This window comes from Anolis sagrei, chromosome 3 (genome assembly GCF_037176765.1).
Source record: "Anolis sagrei isolate rAnoSag1 chromosome 3, rAnoSag1.mat, whole genome shotgun sequence".
In the NCBI taxonomy this organism is placed as follows: Eukaryota; Metazoa; Chordata; class Lepidosauria; order Squamata; family Dactyloidae; genus Anolis; species Anolis sagrei.
The window spans coordinates 92,240,617-92,267,013 of record NC_090023.1 but is presented as its reverse complement, the minus strand read 5'-3'; the positions used below and the strand labels follow the sequence as shown (position 1 = coordinate 92,267,013).

Genomic DNA, 26,397 nt, shown 5'->3' with positions numbered 1-26,397 from the left:
GAAGGCCCTAAGTGTAACTCCAGCCATGTGTGTATGCTTGTGCGTGTGCATGTATGTTTTGGATAGTTTCTTTTGCCATCTGTGCCCATTTAGAGAATTTCACTTCACTTTCTGTCCCTGTGATAACTGGAATTTGAAAAAAAATGGCTTTTGTATAAAGCTTTAGACCATTTTCCCATGATAACTCTTTCAGGAGTGAATTTCTCTTCCAGGACATAGATTCCTCTTATTTCCTGTTGTCTTGCCCTGTTCGTAACTATGAGTGGTTTGTAAGTTGGATGTTTGTAACTCAAGGACTGTCTGTATACAGAATGGTGGTTTGATATAGCAATATAGATCCATTCCTATTGTTTTCATACTGATTCTTATGGCTTTGGTAACATTTAGCTTCTTGTTTAAAATTACATGCTGGTAGAGCATTTTTGTTTTTTTTATATTACTCTTAACCATAAAGTATGCTCAAGTTATTATGACTTTGTTTATAAATGTTGAATTGACTTGTGAGAGTTATTATTGGATTAAATGGATCATGCTTATTTGTATGACAATGTATTTCTTTTGTTTTTAGCCACAGGACCAAGTCTTCAGGCTGGCCTCCTCCTTCAGGATCCTGGACGTTGAACCAGGGCTCTTCCTATGGATGGGAGATGACGGCAAACAGAGATGGGAGAGACTACTTCATCAAGTATGTTAACTGAATTTTTGATGAACTATATATAGACACTACAAAGTAGAGGTCCAGCTCAAGCATGAATGCATAATGGATTCAAATGGTTAATCACTCAGAACCAAAAGATTGTAAATTTAAAATTAAATGTATATAATGTTTCAGATCATATAATAATAATAATAATAATAATAATAATAATAATAATTTATTTATACCGCACTACCATCTCCCCAAGGGACTCAGGGCAGCTTACATGAGGCCAAGCCCAACAACACATCATTAAAACAACAAAGCAATAAGCAAACAAAGCAATACAATTAATATAACTCACATATAGACAAAACACACAAAAAAATTTAAAAGTTTAAAAACCATGGCTGGGCCAGATGTAATAGTTTAAAATTTTAAAAATAAACACTGGCCATGAACAGAGGTAGGATGCATATATGCAGAAGGGTTTTAAAGGAAATGTAGGGAGAGCAACCCAACGGGTAGTTAAAGTGCTTCTGGGGACATTTTGCAGGGAATTGTTTCCTTTATTCAGTACTATAGACTTCTACTCATCCAGGTTTTATTTCCTTGCAGCTGGTTTCACAGATGCAACTTGCATATCATTTCAGTCATAGAAACAATTGTGGTAATGAATATAAATAAAGTGGAATTCTTCCCCTCCAAACTGGAAGCCATTCCAGTGGTGGCTACCTCCTTCTGCTTGGTGAACATTAGGCAACAGTGGGAGTTAGTGGCTTAAATTTACTTTTAGCACACTAGATCATCTGTATCCATGGATTCTGTATCCATGGATTCCACAGCATGGAAATATTTCCCCAAAAATCAAACCTTTATTTTGCCATTATATATAGGAGATGCCATTGTACTATGACACTGTGTATATAAGCACAGATTTTTGTATCCTTAGGGAGTCTTGGGACCAAATCCCAGCCACTACCAAGGGACCGCTGTAACTTGTGAAAAGAAAATCGAGGTCTGAATGTTTTCAGTTGTCTGGTGAATGTGTCCTGTTTACTGTCTGGCATAATACATTAACTTCAAAAGAACTATCTAGACAAAATAATTCACTAGCTTGTTTGGAGTCAAGTGTTTTGCAATAAATGTACAAGGCTAAACTTGTGGTGGTGACTCTCTACAATTACTGTTACTGCAGAACATTTTTATTTATATGTTACCAAGGCAAACACACAAACATGTTTTTGAAAGGTTTGCTATATTGGAATGTCCCCACTGTTTAATCGATGTATGGCTGTCTCTCTGTGTTTTGTATCATCACTTTTTCAAGGCTTCTGTTCCTCTTAGGTCTTAGACCTAACTCTTCTTCTACTCTCTTATGCTTACCTAGGACCAAGCATTTTATGGTTCCAATTCCAATGGTCCCGTTACTAAGTTTCACTTGTCTAATTCCCTAGGTGAAATCTCAGCCCTGGTTCAAAATGTGTCATGTGAACAGAAAGACTAGGACGACAAAGATTTTTTTGGGACTCTCTTATGATCTGATACTCTGCAGACTACAATACAAACCAGTATACTCAAATTACAAAAAATATAATCTATGTAAACATTAGGAAGGATGATACCTGTTTATGGCAAAAGTGTTCACAATGCCTGGAAATGATAGAGGGCACAGGCCTGACTACCAATTTCTATATCTTCATCTCATTCCCCGTTATTCTATTCCAAAGAGTTGTCAATGTTTCTGAATAGCATTAATGAGGGAATTAGAAACAATTGCTCTCCCACAGTCAGTCTATCAGGGGGACCCTCTTATCAATCTAGTCAGTGGATCAAAAGTACAATACAACCCCTATGTATGTGGGACATACATTCCCGGACTTTGCAGGATATATGAAACCATGGATAAAGGTGTGCCATCTTATTATCAATAAGAGAACTGGTGGAGTTACCAAGAAGAGGGTGTAACTTGTACAGAAGGCAATAGGTGAATAAGTAAAACCACAATGGGTTGTTGTAGGTTTTTCGGGCTATATGGCCATGTTCTAGAGGAATTCTCTCTAGAACATGGCTATATATTCCAAAAAAACCTACAACAACCCAGTGATTCTGGCGCTGAAAGCCTTTGAAGATGAAACCGCAATATTGACTCTGTGGATACGAGGTCATAATGTACTTGCATGCAGAAAAAATAGCTTGCAAAGGCACTGGTATAGCTCTAAACCAATGTACACATTGGTTTGTGACCAATATTAGTAATGTATACAATTGTGAAATTTGAAATTAAAACTTTGCCACCTGCATGCCAAAGTATATGTAGAAAAATTATAGATACTGTGATTTTGAAACACAGCAGTGTTGCAGTTTTCCCATTGTTCTGCACTGGGGCTCCCAGTGACGGGTTTTCAGTTTGCTGTATGGCCCAAAGGACTGGTTTGCAATAAAGCAGTGCATTTGTTCTAATGTTTCTTTTCACTCTTTAGTGCCTTCTTCTTGGTGTTCCTTTGGGCACATTGAAGGAAACCATGCAATAATCCAATGTTCATGGGAATGAGCTTTGTTTTGTTATTGCAGATATAATTCTCATATTGCTTTCTTTAAGCTCTAGGCAAGCCAAACCCCGTCATTTATATAAATAATGACATGCCACTGGTAGGTTCTGCTCTCTAGCAGCTAATAACACAAACAGTGTGCACCGCTAAAGCTTACAAACATATGCATCAGTTTATGCTCTAAAATCAATAATGAACAAATGAGAAGGTCGAGATCATTTCTAGCAAGGCTCCTACTAATTCTGATATGGTATGTATTCTGTAGGTTTATGAATCTCTTCCTTTTCCTAGAATAGGGGTCATTTTTTGTTTTAATACAGAGTTTTCCTTAGTTTTTGACTTGCCCTCAGAGTTAGAAGTTCCCATAAGTGTTAATTATAATAAGACAGAATATTCTAAAGTCTTCATCTATTTATTTATTTATTTATTTATTTATTATGGTCGCTTATACCCCGCCCTTCTCACCCCGGGGGGGGGGGGGGACTCAGGGCGGCTTACACAAGCAAGGCACAGTTCAGTGCCCGCATTACATGACAACAAAAACACAACATTAGTTAACGACTAATCTATTGTATTTTGGAGGAGTCATTTTATAGAAAGAAGGATGACCTGCATTATATTCAAACTTGGTTTTTCCACTGCAAATACTATATACATTTTAGGTAGTAAAAAATGTGCATGGTCACTAAATTGCCTGATCAACATGGAAGCTAATATTATACTTTAATCAATGAACTGCTATTAGAATGTTAAATTTAATTAGAATGGGTGGCTCTTCCTCTCACTTACTCAAAAAGGCAAAAAATGCTGAAGAAGGAAACGTATTAGGATCGGGGATATTATTATTATTATTATTATTATTATTATTATTATCATCATCATCATCATCATTAGAAACACAACAAAATGAGTCCATAGCACACACTCTGCTGGCTGTTGAATTGGATCACCCGTCGGACACTTCCCAAGTGTCTAGGACTGTGTGATGTATCGGCGAATAATGCGTGCAGATCCCAGTAAGGTGGCCTTCTGCAGCTGGTAGATGGTAATTTTGTCAGTACCGATTGCGTTTCAGTGCAGGCCAAGGTATTTAGGCACTGCACCCAGTGTGCCGATCACTACTGGGACCACCTTTACTGGCTTGTGCCATAGTCTTTGAAGTTCGATCTTTAAATCCTCATATCGTGTCAGCTTATTTCTTATCTGCCTCTCCTCACAGTTTGAGGTAGGCTACAACATTGCTAAAGTACATAATCAAAATGCATAATCATTTGAAAATGCTCCATTAAATACACATATTAAAACATAAAATACATATTAAAATACGCAAAACAAAAAATAGATGTAGAATTGAAGTTTAAAATTCGTCATTAAAACCGACTGAGTAGGCCTGCTGGAAGAGATAGGTTTTCACTTGTGTCTTAAATTGTGACAGCTGATCTAGCTGTTGAAGCTCTTCTGACAGGTCATTCCACAGTAATGGGGTGGCCAATTAAAAGGTCATCTGGGTGAAAGTGGCCAGTCTGGGTTCTGGCTGGTTGAAGTAGACACCGCCGCCGCCCCCCGGCCCTCCCGCCGCCCCCAGGAGAACATCAGTGTTCAGGGAGGTGATCCTGTAGGTAACCTGAGCCCAAATTATGTAGGGCTTTAATGGCCAATAACAACACCTTGTGCTTTGCCTAGAATCTAATTGGTAGCCAGTGGAGTGACTCTAGAATAGGTGCAATTTGCTCACTCCTGTGTGTTGTATTTTTTGAGACAACTGGAGTTTCTGAACTTGGCACAAAGGTAGCCCAATGTGAAGCACATTACAGAAGTCCAACCTTGAGATTACCAGCATGTGCACTGCCATCTTTAGGTCCTGCCGTATCAGCCAAAGCTGATAGCAAGCACTCTATCACATCTACTTGGGCTGACATTTGGAGAAACGGATACAAGAGCACTCCCAAACTGCGAACACAGTCTTTCAGAGGGAGTGTTTTTACACTTAGATTCAGTTTCAATCATATGGATATGTCACAAGAGAGTAGTACCCAGCAGGAGAATAACTGCAAAGCAGGGGAGGAGCTGAGATTGTCATGTTGCTTAGATCTTCCCTATTTCCTATGTGTCTTTGGAAGGCAGGTGTTTTGTAATTGTTTTTAATTCTCCACCTTCATGATTTATTCTGTTTGTTGTTGGGTTTTGGTTTTTTTGTTATATGGTCCATAAGGAAAGAACTATAATTCTTTTGTGTTGTGCCTCTCATCTTTGTAGATCACAATTCGTGAAGAGAACAGACTGTGTTTTAGTGGTGCAGAAAATTTTTCTACATATTCTCAGAAACAGTAAAATCACTTCTATTACAGAATTATCCACCTTCATTCATTGATTTCACATTTTCTTTACCTTCAGTAATCAAGACATTTAGAAGGCCAAATGTTGCCAAGAATAGGGTAGACTGGAAGAGATGAGGGAGATAGCTACATATCAGTGACAAAACTTAATTTAAGAAATTGTAAGAATACAATCCATATATTAGGCCTTATGTAAGATGAGAAGCCATAGTTTCCTAAGCTGAGGATTTCCAGATATGTTGAAATTCCACCATCTTCAGGCTTTATAGTTCATCTGTGGAAAAATACAAGCTTGAGGAAAGCCAACTTTAAAATTACTAAAAGACCTCTTTAGTGTCCCAGTACACATTTGCAAATTACCCAAATTGAGTAATTGCTGCATGGATCCTTTTGGACATAATTTAGACTTGGCAGCATTAAGGAAGGAGAAAAACTTGGAAAGTTTTGTCCCACGTCATTATTTTATGGGGGGACTCTTGGCATCACTTGAGGACATTATGCTCATAGGAACCTGCAGACAGAAACTTCCTACAGTTACCTTAGTGATTTAAATGGATGTTTATGTGTGTAGAATTTAGACAGAAACTGTATTAGCGCATCCAGTTGAAGTGCTGAGCAAATTGTTGCCTGCTGTACTTCTTCATCAAATTATAATTGAATTGCTTACAGAGGCAAATTCAACAAAAACAGTTTGTGGTTTGATTGTGATATGGACCAGATGGAGTCACGTAAAGAGTTTGTGAGTTTGCGGCTGCCTTCAAACTTCTTGTCAGCTCATGGCAACACTATTATTTTTCATTGGATGTTATTAGGCAAGGAAAAATCAGAGGTGATTTTACTATTTCCTTCCTCTGAAATATAGCCTACAGCACCTGCTATTCATTTGTGGTCTCCCATCCAAGCTCTAACCTGAGTTCACCCTGCTTAACCTCCAAGATCCAATGGGATCTGGTGCTTGGGCCCAGAAGGAAATGAAATGCTCTCCTTTCATCCTAAATGACACTGCCCAGACCTTGGAAGAGGAAAAGAAGAGGCAATATCATCTGAATATGATAATCCCCTCCCACATTTCCATGCTCTTTTCTTTTTGCATCATGTCTTAATTAGGTTGGAAAACGGTTTTGTTAGACTTTTACTTGTAAAGTGTCATGTTCAGAGATAGTATTATAATTCATCATCTACATTATCATCCATGTCTGTAAATCCCATCTTGAAAGAATGTGACAACCTATCTATCCTGGTATCAATGCCAAAAAAACTTCGGAGAGAAACTGGACTACTTCTCATACCACACATTAAACTCAGACCCTCTTTCATTCTAATTCTGTGCAAAAAAATAATGATGATGAGTAGTCAAATTGGAAAGAGATGGGGAAGATTAGTCATACCCTAATAAAGAATCAATTGGGTAGTCACCAGGGGGAGATGGGTGATCACTTTTGCAAAGCCAGCGTTTGGATTTGTTGAATGTTGTCCTGTAGCATTGTTTGTTAATATTGAGCAGGAAATGTTAATCTTAGAAATACGTGTCCCAGAACTTTTCAGTCCTCAACCACAGCAGTTACGCTTGGTTTGTGATGTTGTAGTTTGACCACAACTCTGGAGACGACCGGGGATTGAATCCTCACTTGACCATGGAAACCCACTTGATGTACCTGGCAAATCATAGACTTTCAGCTTCAGAAAACCCTGTGCACAGAAGAATTTCTCTAAGCTGTGGCATGTTCCAGAGCTTTATGTCTTTATCAAACCTCACCAGCCACCTTTGCATATGAAAGAAATGTCTTTACTTAAATATACCTCTACTTATGTTGTCTGTCTTGTCATTGTATTACTGGCATTGAATGTTTGCCATATATGTATTCTGTGATCTGCTCTGAGTCCCCCTTGGGGTGAGAAGGGCAGAATATAAATACAGTAAATATAATGTACCGATCTATCAAAATGCAAATAGAATCTACATTTGTACCAGTTATGCTAGTAATGTTCAGCCAAGCCTTTCATGGAAGCAAGCCTCTGGGGCTGTTAAAGGACTACCTCAAAGGGGATTACACACTCTCATATAACTCACCTCAAACTGGAATGAAAACACGTGCCCAAGCCAGGGTGTGGGGGGAATCTTGTTTCCTTCACCTTGTCTCTACTGGCCCAACAGACTTCGACCCCATCTACACTGCCATATAAGGCAGCTTCATAATCAGCTTTAACTGCATTGAACTGCATTGCATGACAATGTCGACTATGATGCAGTTCAATAATGCAGTAAAATTGCATTATGAAACTGGATTATATGGCAGTGTAGATGGGGGTCTTAGAAGGAGATACGAATAATGGTAATGGGTTGAGAACTGAGATGGGAATTGTTTGTATTCCTGTATAACCATCTCCTTCAATTTTCCTAATGGAGCAAAACATTCCAAATGTTTTGCCTGTGGAACAGTCTGCTGTGGTGAAAGTTAACTATGCCAACATAATTTCTAATTTTTCCGATACAGCTTGAATTAGTTAGTGTATTAGTCTCTACTCAAAGATGCCTTATACAAGCTCCCCTAAAAGTTTTGTTTGCATATATAAACATCATTGTAATGAATTTGTGCTTGTATAAACTTGAATAATAAGATGGGGTAATAGGGCAATGAAAACGCATCCCAGTATGATGATGTGTCTGGACTTTAAAGGAGGTATCCAAGATGTTGGGCTTATTTGGAGAATAATACCTTGCACCTTGAATAGCTTCTTTAAAGTTCACATGAAAACCTAGTGTGGATTCATCACATCACTAACTAACAGGGAAACTACCCCTGCTTTGTTGTACACAACACTGCTGTACACAGTGCTGGATTTACCATTGTGTTTCTGTGTGCTTAAGCACAGGTCCCTTTTGACTATGGGGCCCATATTCCTGCCAAAAAGAATATTTTAAGATGGATTTTGCTTATATGGAGCAGTTCTAAATTTGAAGGCATTGTATTTCGAAGTTATTCCAGGCATAATGATAGAGTGATAGTCTATGAGAGTGTGCCATAAAGCATGCAGTGTAAGTCTGTGAGGTGACATGCAGTGTAAGTCTGTGAGGGTCCAAGTGAGGAGCTTCATAACTTAACTAGCGCAGGGCCTCATTTGTCCTAAATCTGACACTTGTTGTACAGTATACACCAGGGGTCCTCAAACTTTTTAAACAGAGGACCAGGTGGCAGTCCCTTAAACTGTTGGAGGGCCGGGTTATAATTTGAAAAAAGCATGAATGAATTCCTATGCACACTGCACATATCTTATTTGTAGTGCAAAAAACACTGAAAAACAATACAATAATTAAAATTAAGAACAATTTTAACAAATGTAAACTTATCAGTAATTCAGTGGGAAGTGTGGGCCTGCTTCTAGCTGATGAGATAGGATTGTTGTTGTTGTTGTTGTTGTGTGTTTTCAAGTTGTTTCAGACTTAAGTTGACCCTGAGCGAGGGCCGGGTAAATGACCTTAGAAGGCCGTATCCAGCCCCTGTGCCTTAGTTTGAGGACCCCTGGTATACACTATTGAATCTTGATATAGTCATTCATATGACACAAAACTTCCATGTTGTCAGTTGTGGAACTTTTTAATGTGATGAGCAGCCATGCTGGTTTAGGATTCCTGGGAGCTATAACCCAAAAGTAACATTTCCAAGCTCTGTGCAAGATACAGATAAAGATGAGCAGCTCAGATTGTTATTAGTAGTGTCCGTCACTGAAGTAAGTGCTTCATTCATTTAAAGACCTTATTAGAAATTACTTTATAGTGGGTTATTAAGACCTCAGTGTACAGCTTTTCAATTCAGTTTTGCCATAGCAACAGAAATTAAGCATGCAGAGAAAGAAACCAGCTGACGGTGAAAAGTGTGTTTAAGAATGTTTTTAGTAGGAGCTTGAATTGAGCAGTTTCATACAAAATTAGAAGGACTGAAATATTTGTTCTGGACTTCAGAGAATTTCTTTCTGCCAGAAGAAGTAATTAGCTGAAAATACACACAGGAGCAGGGGAGACAGGTGTCAAGAGTAGCACTTCCTCAAGTGACACAATCAGATTTCTAAAGCTAGGTCTGTGTTGAATTTTAGAATAGAGTTAACTCACACTCTAAAAATATTTACTCCTTAATGTTGTGTATAAGAACAATGACACCTTGGATGAATATACGTGCATATAAAGCTTACATATACTTTAAATATGCTGCATATTGGTATATATTTCCATTCAGGTCACTGAAAACAATTTGAAATGTGAGGCAATTTTCCTGCAGCTCTGCTAAACAGTATTAGCTTGTAACCACTCCATGTATGTGGCATAACATTTAAATAGCTCTTCACTCATATGCAAATGTCAACATTTACATGCCACGCAACATTAATGTCTCTTGGACCTAAGGCCATGCCACGAGGATTCTCACTGTCCAGAAAACGTACTTTTCCTGGCATTGGCCATGCCTTACTCTTTTACAAATGGCTACCCTCTAAGTGCAATGCATTGGCTAAGTAGCACAAGCAATTCAGAATGGTACTAACAGTCAGATGTTTGTTGCTTTGAAGTCAGGGCTTTTGGAAGGAGCCCTTCTTCTCACTTGCATGTTCCTCTCTGCCTCCTGCTTCCTTTCCTCCTGCTACCATCACTGTTTCGCTTAAACTATGTAAGTGCTAGATGAAAAGAATATTTATAAATATTCGAATCCTAGATGAAAGGGGGATTTCCTGATTGTCAGAAAGCTTGACAAGTAGTATCCTGAATATGTAAGCATCTTTGTAATGTTCTATTTATTCTGAACACAAAAATGCATGAGGTTTTTTTTTGGGGGGGGGGATGGGTTGGAGAGGAAGGATTTTTTGACACTGCATTGTATGTCAGTGTAGATTCCTATAGTACAATTAAATGCAGTTATACATAAATACATACATACATGCAGAGTCTACACTGACTGTAAAATGCAGTTTCAAACTACAGGGGTTTTTTTTTTTCGTTTCAGGAGTGACTTGAGAAACTGTAAGTTGCTTCTTGTGTGAGAGAATTGGCTGTCTGCAAGGACATTGCCCAGGGGATGCCTGGATATTTTGATGTTTTATCATCCTTGTGGGAGGCTTCTCTCATGTCTCCTCATTGGGAGCTGAAGCTGACAGAGGGAGCTCATCCATGCTCTCCCTGGATGTGAACCTCCGACCTGTCGGTCTTTAGTCTGCTTGCATAATGGTTTAACCCATTGCACCACAGGGGCTCCAAACTGCAAGTGACAGTGTTAGTCAGGCCAGTGATGGGATATACATTGATTTGTTATCTCACTTCTGTCACCACAATGCACTTTGAACTTTGAAGGCACTATTCAAGGCATGTGTTCAGATTCAGCACCTAGGGAAGCTCTTTTAAAGGTTGGGATAAGACCCACAAAGGGATTCACTACTGCCACCAGCAGGTTGGTGATGAAAGTATGGCAGTGATGGTAGAAGGCAAGGACTATATAGCAGCAGCTGTTCAGGGGGATATTACTCTGAATTTCCAAATGTGCCTTGATCTAAGACATGAAACATCCTCATCTAGGGAGAGCAGCTGGGCATGAGGAGTCCGGGGGAGGAACACTTTGCCAGCTGCAGAATGGGTGGGTAAACAGCTTGCTATGATGCATTATGTATGGCATAGCAATAGACGGCTCAGCCTGGAGGTAGAAAGCTCAGGGATGACACAGATAAACCTTGTCTTTAAAGTAGCATTCTTTCTTTCTTTTTGTTTTTCATTTCTTTTTTTGTGATTGGGATGTGGTTCGCTATGCTTGGACCTTGACTGTTTTGTCCTGAGGTTCAAATTTCATTAAAATATTGTAAGAATTCGGAGTGGGGTATTGCTAATGTTGTTTCTTTTTCACAGGATTGCTGGACAAATGTTACATAACATTCATGTTTAGTTTAAATAACTGCATCTCTTTTGTTATTCTGGAATTTTACTGATCTGCCGCTAGTAATCTTACAAAATGTACTATATTAAACACCTCCACGAAAGGAGGTCTTTAGTTTACATAAGGTAATAGCCAATGCACATTTGGCCCAATGGGTTTGTTCAGTAATATGCTGTAGTCAGTGAATACTTTGAAAAATTGCTTTGGCATCAGATACACTATAAATAGTAGTTACTAAACAAAGTGAGTTAAAATATGATGGATGACAGTTCTGCCAAAAATCCATTTCGCCACCATCAGAACGCAGCTGTAGAAATGTAGTTTTTCATTTATTAATGGAAAGAAATGGTCAAGAAAAAAGCCTAGCAAATCTCTTTCAAGAAAAAAATGTACACCTGCAATCTTGTTAAAGTAAAAGCTCTAAAATGGGCTATAAATGTATGGGCAAGAAATGCATTGCATCAGCAATATTTTTATTTTATTGGCATGTTGGAAGCTTACACAACTGAACAAATAAGAATGGAAATAACAAGTTATTTAACTTATTCAGGCTTGTGTGTTGTCATCTTCTTCCTATCCAGATAAAATAATTGCTGACACGTGGATTTTGGCCTACATAATTAAGTGCTGTAATTTTGCTGTTGTTGCTTTTTTGAAATCTGTTGTACATACCTGTCTTGGTGGAGTTTGTTAAAGCAGGTACCCCACTTCTGGAACAGATAGTACTTGAAGCTGATGTGTCTATGAAAACTCCCCATCTAGAATGAAAAATGGGAGGATGCTGCAGTAGATCAGATACTTTATTATATGGAGGGGAAACATTTAATTTTGAATCTTGGCCTTTTTAAAGTACCTTAAGGAGCAAAAAGCATTATAACTGGATCCCATCTGAGTTTTTCATAAGCTTTATATAGTTTCACTAGCTGTACCCACCAAGCGTTGCTGTAGTCAACCTTCCCTCCCTCTTTCTCTCTTCCTTTCTTTCTCTCCTTCCTTCCTTTCCTCTTTCCTTCCTTCCTGCCTTCCCTTTTTTCTTTCATTCTCTCCTTCCTTCCTTCCTTCCTTCCTTCCTTCCTTCCTTCCTTCCTTCCTTCCTTCCTTCTCTTCCTCTTCCTCTTCCTCTTCCTCTTCCCTTCCTCCCTTTTCTTTCCCTTCCTCTTCTTCCCTTTCTTCCTTCTCTCCCTATTCTTGGACTTCAACTCCCAGCAGTCCTCCTGATCAATCAGTTACCAACCTATCTATCTCTATCTAATCTATCTATCTTATCTATCTGGAGGATTTCTGGGAGTTGCAGTCCAGGAACAGGAAATTGGAAATGTGCAGGGATTAGGAGGTTCTCAGAGAAATCCAAGGAGAAGAAAGCTTGCAGCTTGGAACAAGTTTTTGGAAGTGCAGCGTAATAGATAAACACAGTACTATGAAAAAGTCGACATGGAACGGCTTAAAATGATGCTAATGGAAAATGTGTTTAACTGGAGGACATCGGTGATTATAGTTTTAACTGTTTTTATATGGATTTTATTGTGTTATGTTTTTAATGGTATTTCTGACTGTTGTGGCATCCAATTGTTGCCAATTTTGTAAGCCACCTTGAGTAACCTTTGGGCTGAGAAAGACAGGATAGAAATATTGTAAATACATAAATAAATAAATAAATCTTCTGTGGAGACCCCTTTTCCCCGTGATAACTCTTCCATGAGTGAATTTCTCTTCTGAGGGTTAGATTTCTCTCACTTTCTGTTGTCTTACGTCTGTTCTTAGCTATGAGTTGTTTGCAGCAAACTTGGAGATTGGTGGTAATTGTTTTGTATATTCATTGACGTGTCTGATGGACATTTGTAGGCACATCTACAAGAGAGTCTTTAGTGCGTTATAGACACAATCTGGAAAGGTTGCTTTTTAGGCCTTGTTGGTACTTACTTACTTAGGCGATCCCTCGTTGGACGAGTAAGATGGTCTTCCATCATGGGTTTCCTTGTGGGTCCGCATGTGGCTGTGGAGCCCTATTCTTGCTCTGCATCTTCTTCCGCAGTGAGGGCATTGGTTTCCAGGTGGAAGGCGGTCCCGGTCGGGGTTGGCTTGATGCGCCTTCCTCCTGGCACGTTTCTCTCTTTCACCCTCCACTCGTGCCTCCTCGAATTCTGCAGCACTGCTGGTCACAGCTGACCTCCAACTGGAGCGCTCAAGGGCCAGGGCCTCCCAGTTCTCAGTGTCTATGCCAGAGTTTTTAAGGTTGGCTTTGAGCCCATCTTTAAATCTCTTTTCCTGTCCACCAACATTCCGTTTTCCGTTCTTGAGTTCGGAGTAGAGCAACTGCTTTGGGAGACGGTGGTCAGGCATCCGGACAACGTGGCCTGTCCAGCGGAGTTGATGTTGGAGGACCATCGCTTCAATGCTGGTGGTCTTTGCTTCCTCCAGCACGCTGACGTTTGTCCGCTTGTCTTCCCAGGAGATTTGCAGGATTTTCCGGAGGCAGCGCTGATGGAATCGTTCCAGGAGCTGCATGTGACGTCTGTAGACAGTCCACGTCTCACAGGCATATAGCAGGGTTGGGAGGACAATAGCTTTATAGACAAGCACCTTAGTATCCCTACGGATGTCCCGGTCCTCAAACACTCTCTGCTTCATTCGGGAAAATGCTGCACTTGCAGAGCTCAGGCGGTGTTGTATTTCGGCGTCGATGTTGACTTTGGTGGAGAGGTGGCTGCCAAGGTAGCGGAAATGGTCGACATTTTCTAATGTTACACCATTAAGCTGTATCTCTGGCATTGGAGAGGGGACGGCTGGTGACTGCTGGAACAGCACTTTGGTTTTCTCGATGTTCAGTGACAGGCCAAGCTTTGTGTATGCTTCTGCAAAGGTGTTGAGAGTGGCTTGTAGATCTTCTTCTGTATGCGCACAGACGACATTGTCATCAGCATACTGGAGTTCTATAACAGATGTTGTTGTGACCTTGGTTTTGGCTTTCAGTCTGCTGAGGTTAAATAGCTTGCCGTCTGTCCGATAGATGATTTCCACTCCGGTGGGAAGCTTCCCATCAACAAGGTGAAGTATCATGGCGATGAAGATGGAGAATAAAGTTGGGGCAATAACACATCCCTGTTTGACACCCGATTCCACCTTAAAAGGGTCACTTTGGGAGCCATTGCTGTCCAAGACTGTTGCCATCATGTCATCGTGGAGGAGCCGCAGGATGTTCACAAATTTGCTTGGGCACCCGATTTTTTGGAGGATGGTCCAGAGAGCGCTGCGATTCACTGTGTCGAATGCCTTTGCAAGGTCGATGAATGCCATGTACAGAGGTTGGTTTTGTTCCCTGCATTTTTCTTGGAGCTGTCGTGCAGTGAAGATCATGTCCACAGTTCCTCTGGAGGGGCGGAAGCCGTTCTGGGATTCTGGGAGGGTGTCTTCTGAGAGGGGCAGAAGGCGGTTTGCAAGGATTCTTGCGAGGATTTTTCCAGCTGAGGTTAGAAGGGAGATACCTCGATAGTTTCCGCAGTCTGTTCTTTCCCCTTTTTTGAAGAGGGTGATGATGGTGGCATCCCTGAAGTCTGCTGGGATTTTCTCGGTCACCCACACTATTTCTATGAGCTGGTGGAGTTGGTGTGTCAGCGCAGGTCCTCCCTCTTTAAAGATTTCAGCAGGGATCCCATCCGGTCCGCTGGCTTTGTTGTTCTTTTGTTGGCTGATGGCATTGCTGACTTCTTCCAAACTAGGCAGTGCTGCAAGCTCATCCCTGGTTTGTTGTTGCGGGATTTGTGAGAGGACCTCCTCGGCCACACTGGAGCTGCGGTTTAGGAGGCTTTGGTAGTGTTCTTTCCAACGTAGTGCAATTGACTTTTGGTCCTTCAGGAGTTTGGTTCCGTCTGATGAGCGTAGAGGCTGTATGCCATGGTTTCTTGGCCCATAGATGACCTTTGTGGCTTTGAAAAATCCTTGAGCATTATGGGTATCTGCCAGGTGTTGGATTTCTTCAGCCTTCTTTGTCCACCAGATGTTCTTGAGTTCTCTTGTCCTTCTTTGGACCTCAGCTTTTGCACTGGCGTAGATCTTTTTCTTAGCAGCACAGTTGATGTCTCTCTGCCATGTTTGGAAGGCTTTCCTTTTCTTGTCGATTAGCTGTTGGATCTCGATGTCATTTTCGTCAAACCAGTCTTGATGTTTCTTGGCTTAGTATCCAATAGTTTCTTCGCAGGCTTGGATGATGGAGGTCTTCAGTTTGTTCCAATGTTCCTCAACATTTTCGGGGTGCTCTGTGGGGAGATGGTCCTTGAGTGCTGTTTGGAGATGGGCTCGCCTGGAGGGCTCCTGAAGGGCTTGGGTGTTCATTTTGCGCCTTGTCTTTCTTCCTTGGAGTCTGCGCTTGGGGGCAATCTTGATAGCCATCGTGGATCGGATTAGCCTGTGGTCGGTCCAGCAGTCATCAGCACCTGTCATAGGCCTTGTTGGTATGGAAACAGTGAAGCTTAAAGTCCAGAAAATAACTTCCCTGAAGTCTGTTTTTGCTTTTTGTTGTTATTTTTTGCTCCACTAAACAGCACAAGCTCCATATTATTTCTTTGGAAAGTCCAATCAAAGGATTCTTTCGCTATCATAGACAACTTCCCATTGGTGGTCTGAAAGGGGCAACCTGGAAAGAGACACAACATGTGTCTGCTCCAGAAGCATGCCAAGGAACCAAAAAAGGAGAAAGGGACAATACTGTAATGAAGGACAATTTCCTCATAATATTGTCGGCTGTTTTGTTATGATACCCTGACTGAAACTGCATTAAGAATTCACAAGCCCTGCAAATACTATCTTAAAATTGGCTTTGAAGATGTGTCTGAGCTCCATGATTTATTCTGTAAACAAGCAACTCTTCAATATGCAATCATAAAAATAATCACAGGTCTCTGCATATGATGTTGAGATCGCTCTTTCATCCAGCATTTATTATGGGATCCTTTATATATATATTTGAATACTGCCAACAATTGTGGCGGAAAAGAGGACTGCTAACAATTGTGGCAGAAGCTGTTCTAGTTCTGGCTGTCTGTTCTCAGTCCAGGGCTCAAAATGATCTAATTTAACAGACTGTAGAGGCAGTGGCACACAGTTCAGATATAACCTGTTTGTTCCTTTATGTACAGAGGAACAGAGATGAATAGCTAATTTTGCTGCAGAGAATTTGCCTGCTATGAATCACAAATACTCCTTTGCTTTGTGACTCTAAGGGCATGATCAAAATGTTGCAGCGCAATCTCATACGACAGAAGGGATGTATTGTTCTTCCTCCTGTTCACTTTGCCCTGCTCCTCCAGCTCCCAGGCAAGGAGCGGGGTTGAGAGAAAAAGAAGCATTTGCATCATGATTTAGGAAAGAAATGTCGTGCTTCCAGTCTGACTAATACAGTTCTCTTTTCACCTGAAATTTACATTGGCATTGTTGAAATGGCCTGAAGTATCAGAGAGGGAAGAGCAAAGCCATTGAAGTAAGCCAGGAGCACCAGATTTATATGCATGACACTTCTGTCCACACTAAAAACACATCTCACTAGGAGAAAAACACATATTCACCTGTGTTTGAGGTATAGAAGTCACCTTTGATATTGATGTATGCAAGTTGGCACCCAGAACATGCATTTGCTTACCATCATCTGAGCCTCAGATTTGGGAGTCAGTATTCACGAAGCGACAGCATATTGCAACAGATCTGCAGCTGTAGTGTTCTTCATATCCAGCAAGATTTTAAATTTTGCTGTTCACTGGTTGTCTTGAAAATCACCTGTGCAATTGTATGAGTACACAATTTTGTTAAGAGCCAGCTGGGGAAAGAAAGAAAGTTAGACGAAGGATCAAGAATAATAACATCTTTACATGCAAGAAGCATTCCTAAGAGATTACTTTTAAAATATAGATATATGCCCATTCCACTGAATCAAAGAAGAAAATATGTAAATACTATGTGTCTCTATCAGGCATGGGGATGGAGCGAGACTAATTGATCTAAGCTCCCCAAGAACAGATATGGTAGAGATTTGTCAACATCATTAATAAAATTCCAAATTGCAAATGCTTTTTTGTTGTTGTTAGCTTAAGAGTGAATTATCTGAAACTATATATCTGAAGACCAGAGTTTGAACTCTCTCTCTCAGGCATTGAAAGCCACTGGATTACATTGAGCAAGACATACTCTCTCAGCCTCAGTGGAAGGTACTCCCTCAAGATAAATGTTTATAGGGTATAGGGTTACAGACTGTGTTGGATGGGGTCGCACTCCCCTTGAAGACACAGGTTTGCAGTCTGGGTGTGACCCTGGACTCATCGCTGAGCCTAGAACCCCAGGTTTCGGCGGTGACCAGGGGAGCATTCGCACAGTTAAAACTCGTGCGCCAGCTGCGACCGTACCTTGGGAAGTTTGACTTGGCCACGGTAGTCCACGCTCTGGTTACATCCCGCTTAGACTACTGCAACGCTCTCTACGTGGGGTTGCCCTTGAAGACTGCTCAGAAGCCTCAAATGGTCCAACGCTCGGCAGCCAGGCTACTAACAGGAGCGGCACTCAGGGAGCACACCACTCCTCTGTTGCGCCAGCTCCACTGGCTGCCAATATGCTACCGGGCACAATTCAAGGTGCTGGCTTTAGCCTATAAAGCCCTAAACGGTTCTGGCTCTACTTACCTCTCCGAACGCATCTTCTCCTATGAACCGACTAGGACGTTAAGATCGTCTGGGGAGGCCCTGCTCTCGGTCCCGCCCGCATCTCAGGCGCGGTTGGCGGGGACGAGAGACAGGGCCTTCTTGGTGGTGGCCCCTCGGCTGTGGAACACCCTACCTGTGGACATCAGACAGGCCCCTTCACTGCTGGCATTTCGGAGGAAGGTCAAGACTTGGCTTTACGAACAAGCGTTTGGCTAAATAGTGCAATGAAACACAGTAAGATGGTACAACTGAACATAGGAACTGGTATAACGGATTATGATTGCGGATTCTGATTCTGATTTGTTTGTTGAGGCGCACGTTTTTGATAATGATTGTTTTTTGACTTGATATGTTTTGTATAATGTGTTTTTAACTGCCTTTTGATGCTGTTGTGTTAACCCTTTACTATGTAAACCGCCTTGAGTCGCCATTTCGGCTGAGAAAGGCGGTATAGAAGTAAAGCAAATAAATAAATACATATTTTTATTGGTTATAATAGATTATTTACAATAGGGTAAAATAGTATTGGGGAAAGTGGGGAAGGGAAGAAAGTGTCAAAAAGGGTAGGGAAGGGAGGGAAGGAAAGGACTGAGAGTCTTCCAGTCTTTTTCATTGTGGTATGTTTATTATCCTTATTTTGAACTTCTTGTTTTCTACTTGCTCATTTCATCTTTCTATTAAGTAAGCCCATTTTTCTTTTTTGTTTCTTTTACTGTATTATTATTTTTATATTTTCTTGTTTCAAATATTCTTTATTAGGTAGCCAATCCCTTGGCTTCTTAGGTTTTCCTTGGTATTTTGCTATAAACTGAGTTAATTTGTCCATGTTCGTAATTCCATTACTTTTATTAACCATTGTTCTGTCAAAGATTTTTTTTTTACTCTCCAATTTCTCATGCAAACTATTCTGGTGGCTGTTACTAAATAGTTAAAAAGTATATTTTTATTCCTCTCCATATCAATATCAATTATTCCCAATAGAAAATGTTCCGGTTTCAGTTGAACTTGTATGTCCAATATTTTCTGTATTTTTCTTGTATTACTCTCCAATATTTCTACATGTGCTAGAAAGTACCTACTTGGGATTGACACTACCAACATTTATTTTGTAGATTTTTTAACATTCGGCAAGTTTTTAGGGAGTTATATACCGTTAGTACATCAAGACAAATTTTGGTGGGTTTTTTTTTTGTAGTTTAGTGTAAATTTTTATTGTGTTATATGAAGAAACAAAAAATACATTCTTAAAAATTCAACAATCAAGATATACATATTTTTCCCGAGTCCCACCACCTCTCCCTTCCCACCCGTGAACCCCCATGACTACCAACTCAGCACCATATGGAAGTAGCATCTAATTAACTCTATCCTTATCATTGCATTCATAAATTCCTTGTACCACTATTTCAAAATCTATTTTGTCTTTTTTTTAAGTATCCAAATGCAAGCCTCTATTTTCTAAAAAACTCTTCATTGTTTTTTACACTTAAGCCATTGGGGAGCTTGGCCATTTGCATATATTCAACTAATTTTCTTCTCCGGTCCTTAATGAGTAGTTCTTTTTTCCCCTTCCATAACTTTGCTATGGTAATTCTCACAGCCATAAAACTATATTGGTAATTTTTTTTTACATAATCTGTACTAATTCTCTCTTGAAAGAAGCCCAGTAGACATCTTTCTGGGTTTTGCTTGAACCTTTTAGAAATCATTTTATTACTTTCTTTCATCACTTTTTTCCAAAGAAAGGAAAAGGAAAAAAAAGACCTCCATACACATCCACCAAGCATGGAAAAATGTGCCTTTCTGCACTTTACATCTTCAGCATTGTCCCCCGTGTGTTTTGTCAATTTTGTCCCTTAATTCAGGTGTTATGTAACTTCTATAGAACATTTTATACTTGTTTTCTCAAATGGACCTCAATTTAAAAAATTTAATTCCTTTATTCCATAGGTATTCTCAGTTATCCAAATCTATATTTTACCTAAGTCTCTAGCCCAGGAAATGATTAGTGTTTTAATTTGGTTATCTTCCAGGTTATACTCTAGAATATATTTGTATAACTTGGAGATCAGTCCTTGGAGATCAATTTCCTTTCTCCAAAATATTTTCCAACTTGGATTTCCTTTTGGGGAACCCAATTTAATATCCTTTCTAAATATATCCTGTAGTTGATAATACCTAAACCAGTCATTTAGCTTTAGCTCTTCTCTTCCCTTTAATTTCCATTGCCTTTTTTCTTCCATTAAATATTCCCCTTATGTTCTCAATTCCTCATTATGAGACACTTAGCAGCAAAAAATGCACTAAGGTTTATGGGACTGTGGTGGAACAATGCAGCCCAGCAAAGTTCCTTGGAAGACCAAAGTGACCCCCTCACACTGAACAGTTGCATCCCTGATGTAGACCTTCAAAGATCCTGATGTGATCATATGGCACCCACTGAAATCAATCACCATGACTCTTTTAATTTGAGGGTGATTTGCCTTACATATGGCTGCCAAAGTAATGTATCCAAAAGCCTTGTGTGTCTTCAAGTAGTTTTTGCCTTGTGGTGACTAAGGTGAAACTATCACAGGGATTTCTTGACAAGATTTGTCCAGGGATTTTTTTGCCTTTGCTTTCTTCTCTGGCTGAGAGAAAGGTCATTCAATGGGATTTCATGGCTGAGTGGAAATTTGAATAGCAGTGCAATTCTCAAACCACCTCACCATGCTGGTGGCTACCCATTTTATTTATTTTAATAGCATTATTTTAATCATTAACTTTTTTTTAATAAAATAGTGTTTGGTAACTAAAAAAAACACAGACTTTGAGGTGCCATAAGGCCATCCCCCACCTTTTAAAGGCTTTCTAAATTCACTAAGCAGAATGTGGATTTGACATTGGTCCATATCAAATGTGAATTACCTGACACATTTTCTTCTAAACTGGAATATACAGGGAGACATCTCAGTTTAATTGGGAATTAATACATTATTTAACTTTCTGAAGTATGTTATATAAGTTAATCAACTCAAATATTCTTCAAAATGTTAATTTTATTAGAGCTGCTCTCTCAGTTATGCTATTCATTGTGTCTAAATTTCACTGTACAGTTGAGAAATCTCCATACGATTATACATTGAAGTGCATATCTTAACAGAATTAACTGAATGCTTTATTAAGGTCAGCCTGTCTTCTTAATACTGCAGGAGATCCTAGTAGAATATGCAGTAATTATTGGAGTTGCCACAGTCATAGGAGAATTAATGCAGTCTAGGATTTCCTATGTTCTGGATTACTGTAATGTGCTCTATGTGGGACTGCCTCTGAAGAGTGCTCGGAAACTTCAGCTGGTCCAAAGAGCGGCAGCCAGTTTGCTCACTGGGGCTGACTACACAGAGCGGACAACCCTCCTGTTGCACAAGCTCCATTGGCTGCCAGTCTGTTAGTGGGCACAATTCAAAGTGCTGGTTATGACCTATACAGCCCTAGACGGTTTAGGTCCAAACTTTTTGTCTGACCGCATCCCCTTGTACGAACCTGCCTGGGCCCTGAGATCTTCAGAAGAGGCCCTTCTCTTGGTCCCACCTCCATCTCAAGCTCAGTTGGTGGAAACGAGAGACCGGGCCTTCTCTGTCTGTGGCTGCCCCTCAACTCTGGAACTCCCTTCTTCCCTGGGAAGCCCTCTATGCTGGCCTTCCGGCGGTAGGCTAAAACCTTTTTATTTAAAGATATAAATATTATTATTATTATTATTATTATTATTATGTTTTGAAATTTGGTTCTATGTCAAATGGAATATAATAAAATATTTATTTCTGACTTTAAGAAACATGGAAAAAAAGAAGTATAAGACAGTTATTGTTTGCCAGTGTACTCTTATATACTTTCATGTTTTCATTCTGGAAGTAGTTGAAAAAAAAAAAAAGCCCTCTCACATATACAGAGAAAAAGCGAAATAATGGTTAAAAAATCCTATTGGCTTTTCTAGAATAGAAAATTGAAAAAATGTAAATATCAAATTTCAAATGTCACATTACCATACTTCCAATGCAATTACTTAAAGCAGAGCTTGGAAATGTTACTTTCTCCCCCTATATGGCCACTTCCTGGGCCTGGGGATCCTGTGATTAAAAGAATAAGTTTTCCAACCTCAGCTTTGAAGTAAATGCTGTGGAGGGATAGATTTATTTGATGTGATGATAATAAACAATGTATGGGTAATGGCTGGCAATATGAAAGCCTCGGATTTGTGGGATCTGTTTTATGTCTTACTAGAGCCATAAAATCCACCAGCTGGAGCCAGGTGCAAAATAACAGGGGTGGGTAACTGCATGGGACTATGGGCCAATTCCCCCTCCAAATAATATCAACAGGTCACACATCCACTGTAGATAGTAGGCCTGTTTGATCAAGAAAAAATTTGTTTCTAAAATCGATTCTTAATTGGGGTGTTTTTTTGTTTCGATATTTAAAATATTTACAAAACTTTCCAAAAAAATGTTTTGTTATTTACGAAATTTCGTAAATATTTACAAAACATTTTAGAACAAATTTTTTCTTGATCAAACAGGCCTAAAAGATAGAGATGTAGGGCAAATAGACATATGTTTGTGTGCTGGGGAGGGACTGGGCTGGCATGGCTGCAAATCCTGTTTCTTGCCATGGGAAAGGCAAATTGCTTCTGCTGCAGTGGCCCATCCAAGGCCCAGAGAAGAGGCCTGCCTTCCTGGCTCTCTCCCTGCGAGGCCCGGCCAGCCTTGCTTCCCCTCCCATTTGCGCCAAGCCCTTCCCTCCTCACCTTCTCCTTCTTCAGCTTGTAGGGCCTGTGGCCCCGCGCTCGGCCTTTCTCTCGTCTCTCGCCCGCTTCTCCTCCTCCTCCTCCTCGCCGATCGGATGGCGCGCGCGCTCCTGCGCCCTCTTCCTCCTCCTCCTCCTCCCGAGTCCCGGCACTTCCTGCAACACAGCTGGGAGAAGGAGGAGGAGGAAGAGGGCGCAGGAGCGCGCGCGCCATCCGATCGGCTCCGGCTGCTGCGCCCTCCTCCTCCTCCTCCTCCTCCCAGCTGTGTTGCAGGAAGTGCCGGGACTCGGGAGGAGGAGGAGGAGGAAGAGGGCGCAGCAGCCGAAGCCGATCGGATGGCGCGCGCGCTCCTGCGCCCTCTTCCTCCTCCTCCTTCTCCCAGCTGTGTTGCAGGAAGTGCCAGGAGGAGGAGGAGGAGGAAGAGGGCGCAGGAGCGCGCGCGCCATCCGATCGGCTCCGGCTGCTGCGCCCTCTTCCTCCTCCTCCTCCCGAGTCCCGGCACTTCCTGCAACACAGCTGGGAGGAGGAGGAGGAGGAGGGCGCAGCAGCCGGGCACCAGCAGCACAGCAGCCTCCATCCCATTAACGAGCGGAGCTTCAGCTCGTAAAAAAAATGGGGCTGCTGTTTCGATATTTTTAAACCCTTCCGGGTTTGAAAATATGTTTTGAAATCGCGTCGGATATGCAAAAATAACGATTTTATAACGAATTAACGAATTAACGAACTAAAACTGACAGGCCTAGTAGATAGATATCCCTGTTTTCCTCTACAATCTTCTCAAAATGGCAACTGGAAGTGGACACACATCCAGGTCACACATCCACTGTAGATAGATATCCCTGCTTTCCTCTACAGTCTTCTCAAAATGGCAACTGCAAGTGGGCAAAACAGAGGTATTATAAGATAGTATAAGACTTTGGAGAACTTGTGAGGATAGGTGGAGTGTTTTCATGCATTGGCAAGGTTCATATGTGATTTGGGAGCAAAAATAGCTTTAAATGGCACTGAAATTTAATACACACACACAAACACAAAAAGGAGATTGAGGAATTAGAGGGGGGTGTCAGGGGTCACAAAAGTGGGGCCCACGTGGAACTCATTATGCCCACCCCAGGGTTAAAGAAGATGATTTTGCTGAGCAGCTGATATGCACACAAGTTTGTTGTCAGCACAAAAATAACCCTTCCATGAAACAAATCCATTCTTGTTTCCCACTAAAGTTGCTTAATTGAAGTAGTCTGATTAGGGCAAAGAAGTAATGTTGTTATTGTTAAACTTAAAGAAGTGTGAGTCAGAAACTTCACAGAGGTGATGCAAATCTACTGCAAATAAACTCAAATGTCTCCAGTAAATACTGATGTGTCTTCACCAACTAGAGATTCACCAGTAGTTCCTGATCTACAGACCGTGCCAAATCTTTGGTTGTAAATGTGCACCCAAATACACCCTCCAGATTATTGGTCTTCATTTATTAGGGAAATCACTGGATAGACTTATTTAACTAATTCTCCCCTTTCTCCAAGGAAATAGAACAGTGGCTTCTCATAGGGTTACCTTACTGAGAAAATATCTAACAAGCTCCTTGAGCACAATAATATTTCTGTAATTTTTTGTTTTGTTTTCATGCATCTTTGTGATTAATATTCGTTTGAATATTAATCACAAAGAAACTGAGCTTTTTAAAAAAGATTATAGTCTCATTTACTGGGTTTTTAAAAAGTTGATAGCACTATATTAGAATTTTCCTCTCTTCATTCTGAGCTTTACTATTTTAAACATTAATATTGAATTGACTCCAAGCACACTGTTAAAGCATTCAGATGTCATGCTGCTGATTTAGTGCTTTCACACGTCTACTACCATGTATGTTTTTTATATACTGCTTTTTTATTCAGTTATTGTTATGGAATATAGTGGGTTTCTACCTTTATTATTGTAAAGGAAGGAAGTTAAAAAACTTCAGGTGGAAGCACATTGGGCTTGTATATGCTGACCTAGACTGGATATAAGCAGATGGATTGGATTCATTCCCCTTAGAATGAAACCTGTCAATGACGCAACTAACAAGAATTGTTCATTCCAGTTTAGTATAGACCCTTTCAACCTCAATTAATTTACCACGTGTTGGCCCACTTTATCTTATTTTATCTTGCAAGCTGCATTTCACTAGACTCAGCTATAGGATTCACTAATGCATTTTTATGAGATGAAAAACACACTTAGTTCAGTTTCTTTCTTATGAATAAGGTTATTGACCAGTATTATAACCAATATAGGTAAAGGTAAAGGTTTCACCTGACATTAAGTCTAGTCGAGTCTAAGCCAAAGAGCCGGTGTTGTCCATAGAAACCGGTGTTGTCCAAGGTCATGTGGCCTGCATGATTGCATGGAGTGATGGTGACGGGATATATTACTATTATTAGTATTAGTATTAGTATTAGTATTAGTATTACCTTCCTGCAGAAAATCTACTTACATCTGCATGTTTTCTAACTGCTAGGTTGGCAGAAGCTGGGCCTAACAGCAGGAGCTCACCCCACTCCCCGGATTCGAACTGCCAATCTTTCAGTCAGCAAGTTCAGTAGCCCAGCAGTTTAACTCGCTGTGCCACCAGGGGGCCCATAGCCAATATAAATATATACAAATAAGAATGTGAATAGAGCAGATTTCAAAAGAATAATAGTGTTAGACTTTAGGTTGGTTGACATGGTCACAAATCAAGAAGTATTGCACATAGGTGTGGCATTGTACTCACACTACACGAGCAATAAAAGATGTAACCTGAGCATACCCAGTAGGCCTTCAATGTCAAAGGGCAAGGGCATTCAATGTGCTGTGTCATTTGTATTTATTGTTCTTTTGTACAGTGATGACAAAACAACATCTCCACGGCCAACCCTCTCTCTCCTTTCCAAATATACCATCAGCCACATTGAGCAATTGACTCATGTTCTACTATTGACCCCAGCAGGAAGTCCAAAACGCCTGGAAGGCTGAAGTTTTCCCATGCTGGCTCTGGACTTTGTTGGATCTTGAAACAGACTATCGGCTTCTCTGGGGTTATTCCCTGCTGTTGTTGCCTCTCAATTGGATTCTGTGGCTTGGACTCAGACTAGTCGTTAACCTCCTGTTTGTAAACATGGTCTAGGCTTTTGACACCAACTTCTTCAATTGTGAGAAATTTTTGTCCAACCTCAAGATGCTCAGCTCACACATTATCCAACCCTTTCTAATCTAGTCTTTTTGAGATGTGCTTTCCCACTGAGTATGTAATTAAAACTAAACTGTGGTCCCTCACTATCATGACTATGTCCCCCTCAACCCCCTTACTACAAAAGACATAATGCAGACATCCACATTGGTTTAATCAGTTTTAGATTTCCCCACCTAGTTAAAGGCTCTGTATCACAGATAGGCAACTACTACCTGCCTGAAGGCTAGTTTTCTGCTCAAGAGCAATATTGATATTTTCTGATGTCAGTTTATTAATGAGAGAC

General features: G+C 40.5%; 1 protein-coding gene across 6 annotated transcripts in view; it reads left to right on the top strand.

Annotated features, from left to right (window-relative positions):
• Window positions 1-26,397, top strand: part of FRMPD4 (FERM and PDZ domain containing 4) — a 392,551-nt gene that overhangs the window by 282,152 nt on the left and 84,002 nt on the right. For all 6 annotated transcript variants that reach the window (XM_067466806.1, XM_060769958.2, XM_060769959.2 and 3 more), the window contains exon 2: window positions 569-685. In XM_067466806.1, coding sequence (XP_067322907.1) covers window positions 569-685 — 117 coding nt within the window. The remainder of the gene's footprint in view (window positions 1-568; window positions 686-26,397) is intronic.